The 11,994-nt window shown below is 49.1% G+C and overlaps 1 protein-coding gene across 1 annotated transcript in view; it reads left to right on the forward strand.

Annotated features, from left to right (window-relative positions):
• Nucleotides 1–11,481, forward strand: part of COL27A1 (collagen, type XXVII, alpha 1) — a gene marked incomplete at its 5' end in the record, with an annotated part of 145,734 nt that extends 134,253 nt beyond the window's left edge. The window contains 16 exon segments of the mRNA XM_010083117.1: nt 686–739; nt 815–922; nt 1,300–1,407; nt 2,868–2,975; nt 5,421–5,474; nt 6,073–6,135; nt 6,626–6,679; nt 7,396–7,431; nt 7,744–7,761; nt 8,148–8,183; nt 8,518–8,544; nt 8,783–8,848; nt 9,222–9,390; nt 9,561–9,670; nt 10,433–10,651; nt 11,335–11,481. Of these exon segments, the coding sequence (XP_010081419.1) occupies nt 686–739; nt 815–922; nt 1,300–1,407; nt 2,868–2,975; nt 5,421–5,474; nt 6,073–6,135; nt 6,626–6,679; nt 7,396–7,431; nt 7,744–7,761; nt 8,148–8,183; nt 8,518–8,544; nt 8,783–8,848; nt 9,222–9,390; nt 9,561–9,670; nt 10,433–10,651; nt 11,335–11,481 (1,377 nt within the window).
• Between the last annotated feature and the right edge of the window lie 513 nt (nt 11,482–11,994).

An 11,994-nucleotide genomic window follows, 5' to 3' on the forward strand; every position in this document is an offset into this window, starting at 1 on the left:
AGATGGAGAAACAATGCACAGAAAATGCGGCGCTTCAATTTAAAAGTGCTTTAGTACATGACCTCACTGAGAGAGCCCTAGTGAAGGTGATGAGGCTGAGTTTTCCATTCATTCTGCAGAGATTAATCCTTTTTACAGCTAATAAACCTCAGGAGTATTTCTTTTACGTCTTTATTCACAAAGCAGCATTGCAAATTTTAGGCACAAAATACCCTTTCCATTTCCATTAGCTTTCCAAAATAGAGGGAGGTACCTCGCAGAGACGAGTTCTTACTGAGCACCCTGCAGAAGACTCGCTGGGTCCTTGGCTCCGCGCTGTGCTGTCCATGAACTGAGAGGATGCAGGTTTTAAGCATCTTGTTCTAATGTTCGCCAGTGCGCTGAGTCCTCCCTCGAGTTCATCCTGCCTTATTTGTCCTCATCTGCTCTGTATTAGGAAAAATGTAGGTCCTTGCCTTCTAGCTATTCATTCCTGCCCTAGAACTCTCAAGACATACGAAGAATCACTTGTAATAAAACCAAATAGCAGTTCATTCCCCAGTGTTGGAGCAACTGACTTTATAAATCTCCTTTTTATAAAACTCTTTCCAACCATTATCCAAAAGCACACCCTGAAGTCAGGCTCCCGAGTGGAGCTGTGCTAGAACGGCTGCAATATTAGACGTCTGTCTTTTTTTACTTGCAGGGTCAAAAAGGAAAGCAAGGAGCACGGGGCAGTGCAGGGAGCAGAGGCTCACCGGTAGGTAAAAGTTCCGTTTTCTGCCCCAACAAATGCTGTCTGGGAGCTCCATCACTAACAGCTTTGTGATTTCAGGGCATCCTTGGGCTACCGGGTCCTCGAGGAGTGGTAGGAAGGCAGGGACAAGAGGGTGCCCCTGGAGTGGACGGAGTGCCTGGGAAGGATGGTGTGCCTGGCATGCTGGTGAGTTTGCAGTTGTAACCTTAAAGCATCAATAGAAAATGCAGCTTAGGAGCTGGAAAACTAAAAGGTAATGGATGTAGTCCGCCTATAGATGTTCCAGTTTGCATGTACCCAGAGCGGATCGTTTGCTGCCCTTCATATCTCACATGCACATAGGGGCAGGCAGCTGCCTTTGCATGTAAATAAATTGGATTTCTAGCCTGACAAACAGACACTTCCATGCACAGACCTCTAAACACGTCTCTGCAAATCCACCCGTGCCCGGATGCATGGTGCTGGCTGAGGGCAGAATCGTGGCACTCCCCCGTCCCCCTAGAAGCTGTGCAGAGGTGGAAAGAACATCTTGTTTCATAACCTCTTCTGGCTTTCTTTTCTAGGGAGAGCAAGGTGATGATGGGGAAGAAGGCGTGACAGGGATGTCAGGCAAAAGAGGGAACCCTGGCATACCAGGACTCCCCGGGGCGCAGGGACCGCCAGGATTCAAGGTGAGTGTCTGACTCTCTAAGATACTGCTACGAGCAATCCAGCCTGTGAGCCTGGTGTCTCTAGAGCTTGGATTCTCCAGGGTTTAATGAAGTCTCAACTCCCTGCTGCCATCTTTCACTTAGCTGGAGGCTCAGTAGATCTTTCTCCTCATTCATCCGTCTATCCATCCATTTTCATGAAGTTCACAGCCACCAAACGTCCCAGAGACCTTTCCTTCTTTGTCAAAGACCTCAGGAGCCTACAGATACACATACCCCACACCACGAACACTTCAGCCTTCTTGCATTAGAAACCTGGCTAAAAAAACATGGCCTTGGAGAAGTGGGAAAGGAACTGCTACGGCCTGCCTGCAGGATGTCCAGGATGGATGACTCCATGGGAAATTCATGTGTCCTCTAGATGCTGCCCTGCCAGGCCTAAACTGATGAAGGGAAATACGTGCTGCTTGGTTTTTAGCACATATTTACTGGATTGGAACCACTGGAGCCAGTATGGGCTTGGTCATGGCTCTGGGTGGAAGCAGGGACGAGCTGCTTTAGTGTCCTTGGGGTTTCTTCCTGGTCCTTGCCCTGGTCCAGGCTGGCCACAGGATCCAAACTGGACCAGCAGCAATTCAGCCATTTGTAGAAGGACTCCAGCTGGGTTTGAAGAGGCTCTCAGGTCTGATTTAAATTACGCCTCCCATAACGCATCACTCTTCAACTGTCACTTGCTGCCCTCCAGCTGCCTTGGGTAGAACAACATGCTGTTACCAGAAATGACCAAAAGACCCTTGTGTTGCTATGACACACTCATATCCTGGCTCTGGGGAAATTTGTTGCCCCTTTTCCAGTTGCTCAAACATCCCAGGCGCTCTCTGCCTTTGCTCCTCTCTCCCAGTCCATCCCAGCTGGGGTAACTGGGGCTTGTGCTGATCCTGGTGCTTGGCATGGGAAGAGGTGGGAGCAAAGCGTGGTGCTGGGTCTCAGGAGCCTGTCCCTTGTCCTTAAATTGTGGAGTTGGTGCTGGGGAAAATGTTGGCTTTGCAGCTTCTGGATTGAAGCTTCCAGCTGAAGTCTTGGCTTGTCTTCAACATTTTAGATGGATTAATCATCAATTGCTCGCGTGCTGGGGGGAAGAGATTATAAGAGACTGCAGGGTAGGACAGACGACATACAGCAGTACAAACAGAAGACGTCTCACCCCCTTGCTATCCCAGCCCCGATATGGGCAGTGCAGCTCTGCTGAAGCTCCGGCTCTGCAGGAAGCTCAGCAGGGACGCGGCCGTGCCCATGGCTGGTCTCACACTGTGCATCCTGCAATAACCCACCCTTGCAGACCTGAGGCATCTCCTGATGAAACCACATTCCTGATCCCGATGAGCCAGTTTTTTCCAGCTTACCATCTATGGCTCTTTCAGCTAAGTGTTGTTATATTTAGCTCCTGTCCTTTGGAATTACTTGAATTTTGTTATTTTTAGGGTGAAAGAGGATTGCCTGGACAGACTGGCCAAACAGGGAAGCGAGGATCGTCGGGAGGAACGGGCCTTCCAGGGAGCCCCGGCGACCCGGGACCCAAAGGACAGCCGGTCAGTGATGGACGGAGCTGATCAGACCTGACTTTGAGCTGTGTCCTGCAGGAGAGGGTGGAGATTCGCAGGCTGGGGCAGCAGGGTGAACCCCGGGGGGGTCTGTTACAGGGGATCCCATAACAAGCTTGCACCTGAGTGCAGGGGTGTCGGCACGGCTCTCTCCGCAGTGCCCACTGCCCTGCTCTCCACTGATGTGAGATGTGTAACCCATGCCATCGCAAACAACCTTCAGCAGCACCTTCAACAAGAGCTGTCGGAGCACGGTGCATGGAGCCTGTGGGAGGTGTTGAGCTACAGACCCCCCCCCTCTGCACCCCAAGCCATCCAGAAGGTGCGGGGGGGGATCCGCAGCTCCGCTGTGACACACGGGAGGTGTAGGAGCTGGCGGCATCGCTGCAGCTTTGAGAGCAGCGGAGCTGCGGGTTCAGAGCACATTGTGGGAGGAACACCCAGAGCCCTCAGTCAAAGCAGCAGTTAAATTCCCACACCTGCCTGCAAGGCAGGCTCCTAATCCGTGCTGCTTCTGTTTCTTGGACTGGTGGAATCGCCCAGTTCAGCACTGGTCACACTTGATCAGCCTGAGGCTGTACTGACAATACTGAACCTATTTGGATTAGGAGGTTTTTAGGCCAGAAGATGGGCTCACAGAGTCTCACAAGGCTATAACCATTTAAATTCTTCGGATTCATTTATTATGATTCTTCTAGAAACCCCCCAAGCAGGGATCTTTTCAAACGTCTTTTAATACAGCTTTTGTCTGCTCAGCACCTTTGCAGCAGTGGGATTTCCAGCCACCTGACGCACACAGACATTGTGCAACTGTTCCTCTTCCAGGGCAGGATGAGCATCCCAAGAACATGATCACTGTCAGAGGGTCTGGGTGGGCTACAGATGTAAAACTAACATGAGGAAGAGAGATTAGGACTAATACAAAACAGGGGAGAAGATTATTATCCCAAACTACCTCAATTAAAATACACTCTTTTGTGTTTTTTATATGAAACCCTGTGATGGCAATATTCAAGCTGAAAGACAGTAGCCAACAACAATCTCATTTTGCCTCTTGTGTCCACAAGTGGTGGGTTCATTTGCCCAGTATTCCTGTTGCCCACCTTGCTGCATAACTAGTGATCGGATCCTCTCAGCTGAGGTCACTCCATAACATTTAAATCCTTCTGACTTCTCATTTACTTTTGCCTGAAATTCCTCTAGAAAGAGGGCTTGGTTGGTTCTCCTAATGCAGGAAAGACCTTAGTCCTCCATTAGTAGCAGTTTTCCTTTCCAGGATCCATCAATGGGCAGTTAAATCCATTTGTATCCTTGGAAAGTTTCTTACACTCCGCTGAGTCCAACCGAGCCCTCTCTTGCCAAGCATTTTCTCACTGTCGCAGCAGGAAAAACTTCCCAACGGTGAGGTCTCTAGACTGACTCTGGAATAGCCTTGTAGCAGAGGTGGTGGAAACCCCATCGCTTGAGTCATTTACAGCTGGGCTGAACATGACATTGTAAAACATCCCGTAAAGTACAATCACACATGGGTCACATAGTCCTGCCGAGAGTCCAAACAAACCTTTTCCACCTCTCGTGTTCCTGAGACTGTAGATGAATCATCTGGTGCATGTATGTTTCTGATCCTTTTTTTTTTTTAAACATTGAATCATTTCACATTTTGACATCTGAGAAGCACAGAAATATCAAAGGACGTACATCTCAAACGTGGTGAAATGAGGGGGTTTATTTCAGGACATGCTGCCCAGTGTGTTTTTTTCATTCTCACAGTGCATGCTATGTGCTGATCCAAGCTTCGTGGCCTTCCAAATATTTTATTATTATTTTTCTTAAGAAATCAAGCAAAAATCCCTGCAGGGTTGAATACAAAAAGAATTAGGGGACATGCACGGTTTTCCTGGGTTTGAGTGGGAGGTTATGTTGCAGGAAGGTGTGCTTTTTTGACAGCCGGTATGAGCATAGTCTGAAACTATCCTTTAGTAAGTCAGACCAGTTGGTATTAGAAATAAAAGAAGAGCTTGTTTTAAAGAGCTTTGAGACTGGTTTTTGCAGCATGAACTTCCAGGATCAATCTCAGGGTGGATGCTCTCACTCCTGCTTCTGTGGACTGTGCTCTGAGTTAGACAAGGATCTGCCAGAAATAGCGTAGGTGTGAGTCCCATGTCAGGGGCAAAAAGGCTTCGTCTACAAGATCTAAGTCATCTGTGAGTCTGTGAGATCTTCTGGAGTTGCTTCTAGCCTGATCTTTGTGTAATTCCTCCTTCAGATTGCCTTCATACTTCTTTCTCATCAGTCCTGCTTAGATGGAAGAATACGGATGGATTTCTCTTTCTCTGAAGCTGCTGAACTCTTGGCGTGTCTTTGAGTGACCATCATTCAGTGTGAACTTACCGATGTTCTTTGTCCTTGTCTTTGTCTTGGCTGTTGTTTCAGGGAGACTTTGGCGAGGCAGGATTTCCAGGGATCGCGGGCATGTTTGGGCCAAAGGTAAGAGGCTGTCTTGTGTGCAGTTGGCTATCTGGTCTCTCTTCCCTGGGGATAGATGATGTGATACTTATTGCAAAGGCTTTATTAGCAGCTCTGCAGAAACTACTGCAATTGAATTGTGATTCCAATTTTCTTTAGGTTATGCATCTTCATTTGTTAAATGAGTGTGCATTTACACAGGCTTTGCTGGAGCTTACTGCCGTTCAGATGGGTAGATGGGAGAGGGAAAAGGACTGTCCTATAGACCCCGGAGCTGTTTCCCTCATCTGAACGTCTTTCGGACACTCACATATCCAGCATCAGTGGTCAGTCTCTACCTGAGACACCGATAGGCATTCCTAACGTTGGGAGCTTTTACTTGAAATTTAGTCTCATTTTATCAGCATGTAATTTTTGTGGTGAAGGGGGACCAATTAGTTTTCTGTAGAAAGTGAAGAGCTTGCAAAACAGGAGTAGGAAAAGAACTTCCAAGAATTTGGACCTTCCCACTCCCATGTACAAGAGGCAGCAGCTCTGTCCTTGCCGCAGAGCTGTAGGCAAGGGCATCAACACGGGGTGTGTTTACGAAGGGGACCTGGCATCTCCTCTCTGCTCGCAGGGCCCCCCAGGAGACCTCGGCTTCAAAGGCATTCAGGGACCCCGTGGGCCGCCCGGTCTCATGGTGAGTGGTTTTCCAGTTTGTTCGATTTGGGAGGATCCTTCCTCCATCCTCTGTTTCTGTGAGGCTCCAGGGCGCTGTAAGGAGCACAGCACACTGGTCACCGTGTCCCTGGCAGAGCCGCGGCCGTGGTGCCACCTCTGAGCCATCCCAACACATCTGTGGGTGACCACGTGTGTACAGGTCTCCGTCTGCCTTCGAGACCCTCATGCGGCTATGGCCACGCCAGCGACACCGAAATCTTTCTATTTCTGGAATTTCTGAGGTTTTACATGGGTCATAACAACCGTGCTAGGAGGGCTTGTGTCTTTGGACATGTGTTTTGAAACAGTTTTATTTTAGCCACAGCAAATACCACGATCATATTGCTGAAAAGCAGCAAAGAGAGACAAGTGTGATTCTATAATTCTAAAAGTGTCTTTACTGAGGCTGCCCTGGTAAAAGTGACCGTCGGTTCCCATGTGATGGTTCACACATATCTTTTCTTTTCTAGGGAAAAGAAGGAATTATTGGTCCGCTTGGCATTCAGGGTCCCATGGGAAGCCCCGTAAGTATTTGTGCTTTTGTCTGCTATCTTTTAGAAGAGCAGAGGGTCTGAGATGCAAGATGCTTGAGGCCAGCATAAGTGAATCCCAAGTCCTCTGTAACGAGGGAATTGAAATGGTCTTTACGATGTGAGGAGCTTGAGAGAAGTTTGAGAACAGGTTTAGTCTCTGGCTGCACGTGTAGTTGCAAGACTTTAAAAGTGAGGAGCAACTCTACCTAAGTGCAAGTTTTTCAAAAGGTTGCCTCAGACTAGAAGCCAAGAATGTTATTGCAGTTTTTCAAAGGCAAGCTGCCAGATTTTCCAAAGAACGTGGCCTGAGGGGGTCAAAAAAAAAACCACAGGGAAAAACAAAACCAAAAAAACTGATAAATATACTAAACTGGGAACAGCTTGATTCTGGGAAGTGTTGAAAATCCCTGCCTGCCCCAAAATGCCAAAGGCGCTGAACACGGACTAAAGTTCAGGTCAGTGCTTTGTAAAACATGAGTGGGAGGCTACTCAGAGTTGGGTATGGAGGCTGCTGCTGGCAGAGGTGAACACCAGTGAGCTGAGCTCAGATGTTGCCAAACATCCGGCAGTGGCTATTTTTCTGCCTTGGGATGGGTGGGCCAGTATGACAACCTGAGCTGCTTTGTTTAGAAATGCACTTGGGTCCTTGCAAGGAGCTTCTGGGTGCCGCTGGCTGTCAGTGACGTGCTCCTCGTGTGCTTTAACAGGGGCCCAAGGGAGACAAAGGCAGCCGTGGAGAAAGGGTGAGTGCTCGTCCACACCCCCCCGTGCCTCCTGCCGCTGAGAGGGTCCCTCTCGTAGAATCACAGAATGGTTTGGGTTGGGAGAGACCTTAAAGGTCATCCAGTTCCCCCCTTTGCTGCAATGACCTCCCTGCTGTTTGCAGACACTGGTGGGACCCTGTTTTCACTGTCCTTCCAGTGCAGCACCCAGCCCTTGCGCTGGCGCCTTGGGAACAGCACACGGCTGCGTGGGGAGATGTTGGGTTTTTAATGAGCATCTTCTGACAGCTTCTTCCTTTTTTTTTTATTTCTTTTTTTTTTTTCTCCACACAGGGTCTGCAAGGTCCAAGGGTAAGTATTTGAAATCACTGATTAGTATCTTGTGTTTAAATAAAACAGTTGCTTTTAGTAAATGTTAAGCTGCGGGGTGGGTAATTGTGCATCCAGGGAACGTGGTCAGTACCTGGGGCTGTAGCATTAGTGACAGTTAAGGCGCTAAAGGCTGGAAACAAGGGATGCAGTAGGAACAGACGAGGTGCAGACAGAGGCACCCAAAGTCGGGAGATGGACAAACTGGGGCCACCTCCTGTCTCCAGAAGGATTTGAGGGAGAAGATGCTGTAAAATGTCTAAAATCTGGAGGATTTCAGCAGGGAACAGACTCACACTGGTGACAACCATGAGAAATGGAAATCCAAGCTGGAGACGTTTCACTAACTGATGCCACTCTGTCTTTAGGGTCCTCCAGGCCCACAAGGACACCCTGGCCCTCCGGTATGTATATGTGGAAAGAGTTCGAAGACATTATTGAAACAAGCTAAAATTATTGCTGTGCTTCTCTCCAGAGGGACTGTTCACTCACTGGAAATTATAGCTTAGCCCCATTCCTCATATGCAAAAATGTGTGTGTGAATGGACTAGTGTTCCTTGCGCTTTAGTCCAAACCATCTCCAAGTATTTTATAGAGACAGCATTGTTGCCTCTCACTCATCTGCACTGAGGGACACCAGGGGAAAGAGGATTTCAGAAGAATGTGAATGAATATCTTTGCAATAGTGACTGCCCCTCTTTCTGGCTGATGCCCCTTTTTTTTTGCTTTGATTTCTAGGGACCACCAGGAATTCCAGCCTCATTTGTAAGTTGCCGTTTTCTGTACGTTTGTTAATGGTGATAGTAAGTCATGCAGAGCCAAGGTGCTGATGGGACATCCAGAAAGACCTGCTGGGACCCTGGAGACACACACTCAGGTCCAGCAAGAGATGCCGTGTTAGCAATGCTCAAATCGCAGCCCTAGACCAAGAGGCATTTGCTTGCATCAGGGCATGTTCAGCTTCTCACAATCTCAGTTACCATCTTTTTTCACCCCACACTAGCAACAAGACGGCTTTGGGGCAGCTTTCCGAACGTTAATCGACTCGACGGCCGCGCTCAAGACAGAGGTAGGAACTTTTGAACTCACTGGTCTTTGCTGGAGCTGGAGGCTGGGAACGGTCACAGCGCTGCTTGTTCTTCTTTGTGCTTGAAGTTTACATACCCAAAGCTCTGATTTGTTGCTGTTCTTGTGGAATAACTGAGGCTTCTGTGTGCAAAGATCCAGTTAAAGGATGTGGTTCTGTTGGGGTTCCTTGTTTGTGAAGTTTCAAACCTCGTGGCATTGCCATGGTGACACTGCAAGGGCTGCAGCTCTCTGGGTCCCAGCCAGCACAGCCTGTCTTTGACCTGCTGAGTTTTCGCACAGATAAAACAGAAACCCTCGTGGTTACAGCACCAGGAGCCCCCCAAGGCACCTGACTTTGCCTCTTTGCTCTCCAGGGTTACCATCATCCAGACCTTCTCATGCTGGACCACGGAGGGGAGATCTTTAAGACTCTACACTACCTCAGCAACCTCATTCAGAGCATCAAAAGACCCCTGGGAACCAAGGAGAACCCTGCACGCATCTGTCGAGACCTCATGAACTGTGAACAGAAGATGAACGATGGTAGGAAGCCCCAAGTGTGCAAAGGCTGCATCCTCCATGGGGCTGTTTCATATGGCCCAAACTGGTCTCATTCCCTGGGACCAGTAGTGCAGAAATCAACACTTTCCTTTTCTGTGAAAGAGAAAACTTTTAAGTGTCCATGTTAATCCCTGAATCCTCCATTTCCTCAGGTACCTACTGGATTGACCCGAACCTTGGCTGTTCCTCGGACACCATCCAGGTCATCTGTAACTTCACCAACGGTGGCCAGACGTGTCTCAGCCCCATCACTGTCTCCAAGGTACACACAGCTCCATCCCGGCACGGCATTTCCCATACTGCTGTTGCAAAATATTTACCCAGGGATGTGTTATGCCAGGACACTGGACAGTGACCACCATGACACAGCACGCTGGTTCCTTCTTGAGGCAGAGCTGGTGTAGCTTTAACATTCAGAACTTCCCTCATGCAGTTAGAAAATATTCCTAAGGCTGTTATTGACTCTTGTCAAGACAAAGCAGTACGTTTCCAGCAATGTTTAATTAACCCATAACCTTAACAGAGGTCAGTAATTTTGCAAACACGCTGCTCCCACTTTGTTGAATTAACTTATGTTCAGGTCACTCTTGCATTTTGTTCTCTGCCACCTGAAAAAGCGAGGTCAGCTTAAATATACAAGTTTCCAGTGAAGTCAATACTCCAGGATTTTTCTCGAGGAAGCACCTGTACCAAAAATACCAGTAACACCATCTGGGTTCGTATGCAGATGAACAAGAACCTGCTGCTTTGCAGAAGCGTGTATTGAATTCAAAGTTTACATTAGTTTCCTCCTACTGAAGAACCCATCAGTTTGTTCTGAAAAATAAAGGACCTGTCCCCAAGCAAACCTTCCAGGCTGACCTGGCACCTGGCCCTTATGCCCGTACTCTCGCCAGATGCAGTTCTGACCATCCGTGCATGGCCACCTCCAGACCGGAGCAGAGCACAGGGACCACCTTTGCTGTCACGCCTTGCACTGACCCTGCCGCTGGCGTCCGTCCTAACCCCTCTGTCCCCTCCACAGCTGGATTTCGACATCGGCAGAGTCCAGATGAACTTCCTCCGTCTGCTGAGCTCCGAGGTGGTGCAGCACATCACCATCCACTGCCTCAACACCTCCGTCTGGCGGGAGGGCTCCTCCGAGAAACCTTCGGAAAAAGCCCTGCGCTTCCGAGCCTGGAACGGACAGATGTTCGAGGCCGACGGGCAGCTCAGGCCAGAGGTGGCAGCTGATGATTGCAAGGTATGTGTCTGTGAAAGAGGGGAGAGGTGCAGAGAAAGGCCAGGCTGGACCCGGCAGGGCACACAACAGGGGCTCCAGTTATACCCGTGCTGTTGATTCTCCCCCCCAAAAAGGGGAGAATCCTAGAATCATCGAATCGTTAAGGTTGGAAAATACCTCAAGGATCATCAAGTCCAACCATCAACCCACTAAACCATGTCCCAAAGCAAGGACAGAAGAAGGGTCTAGTTCACCTGGTTGCTGCTTTGATTTTCTTGTCCAGGGTGCTATAGCGCCTGCTGTTAAGTAGAATAGAAAGCAAAAAATTAAATTCCAAAATTACATGTCATGCGTAGCAGCAGTTGAACGGCAGAAGGGGAATTGCCACCGGCGGCAGTGGCCTTGGCTCCTGCCTGACATCGCGCTCCGTCGGTGGCCATGTGTTGGCATTCTGGGTTCGCTGCATGAGGAGTTTGTGTTTGCTGGAGCTGTTTCAAGCTCAGTTTCCATCAACTCACCCTGGGTAAAGGGTTCCCCAAAGTGCTTTCTAAGCCTCATGCCAGACCTGCTCAGCCCAAGGGACTGCCCCTTGGCTCACGCAGGGATTTTCAAGCTTATACCTCGTGGAATTCATTCCTTTCCTTTCCAGCAGGACTTGCCCCCAGTTAAACAGCTTTTCCCGTCTTTCCCTCCCCTCCGCACAGATCAAGGATGGACGCTGGCATCGGACTCTCTTCTCGTTTCGGACGCAGGACCCTCAGCAGCTGCCGATTGTCAACATCGACAACCTTCCCCCATCCGAGCCAGGAAAGCAGTACCACCTCGAGGTCGGCCCCGTGTGCTTCCTTTGAACAATGCCATCGACAGCGGGCTCCAAGGCTGCGACCCCACGTCTGGCCTCTGTCTTTCCGCAGGCTCTCCCGCCTCTCCACAGCCAGGACAGCTGGGCTGTGGCTTTTGGGTCAACTCTTGCTCGAGCCATTGGCTCAAGGTCTCAAAGAACCTGTGATCTACCGAACTCGGCAGGTTGTTGAAAGGAGGAATAAGAAGGACGTAAAAAAATATCAGGCGGGACGTGAAGAGTGAAGAGGGATCAGGGGACTAGATATTACAAGCAGTTCCACACACAAAGCTTTTGCCATGACCAAAGAAAATATCGAGAGAAACCTCAAGCAACTTGCAGCGTGTGGGTTTTTGGGTTTTTTTTCCTCTTTTGTTTGCCCCCATTTTTGTCTTAACCTGGTTCCTGACTTACCAAATGTTCTTTCCATTGAAAAGTTAATTAAAAGATAGAGCTTCCCTCTCAGAGCTTGTCGCCTTCTGGATGGCCAACGTGCTGCATCAGGTCTCCCAGGCGGAGCTGC

Source organism: Pterocles gutturalis, unplaced genomic scaffold (assembly GCF_000699245.1).
Source record: "Pterocles gutturalis isolate BGI_N339 unplaced genomic scaffold, ASM69924v1 scaffold19100, whole genome shotgun sequence".
Taxonomy (NCBI): Eukaryota; Metazoa; Chordata; class Aves; order Pterocliformes; family Pteroclidae; genus Pterocles; species Pterocles gutturalis.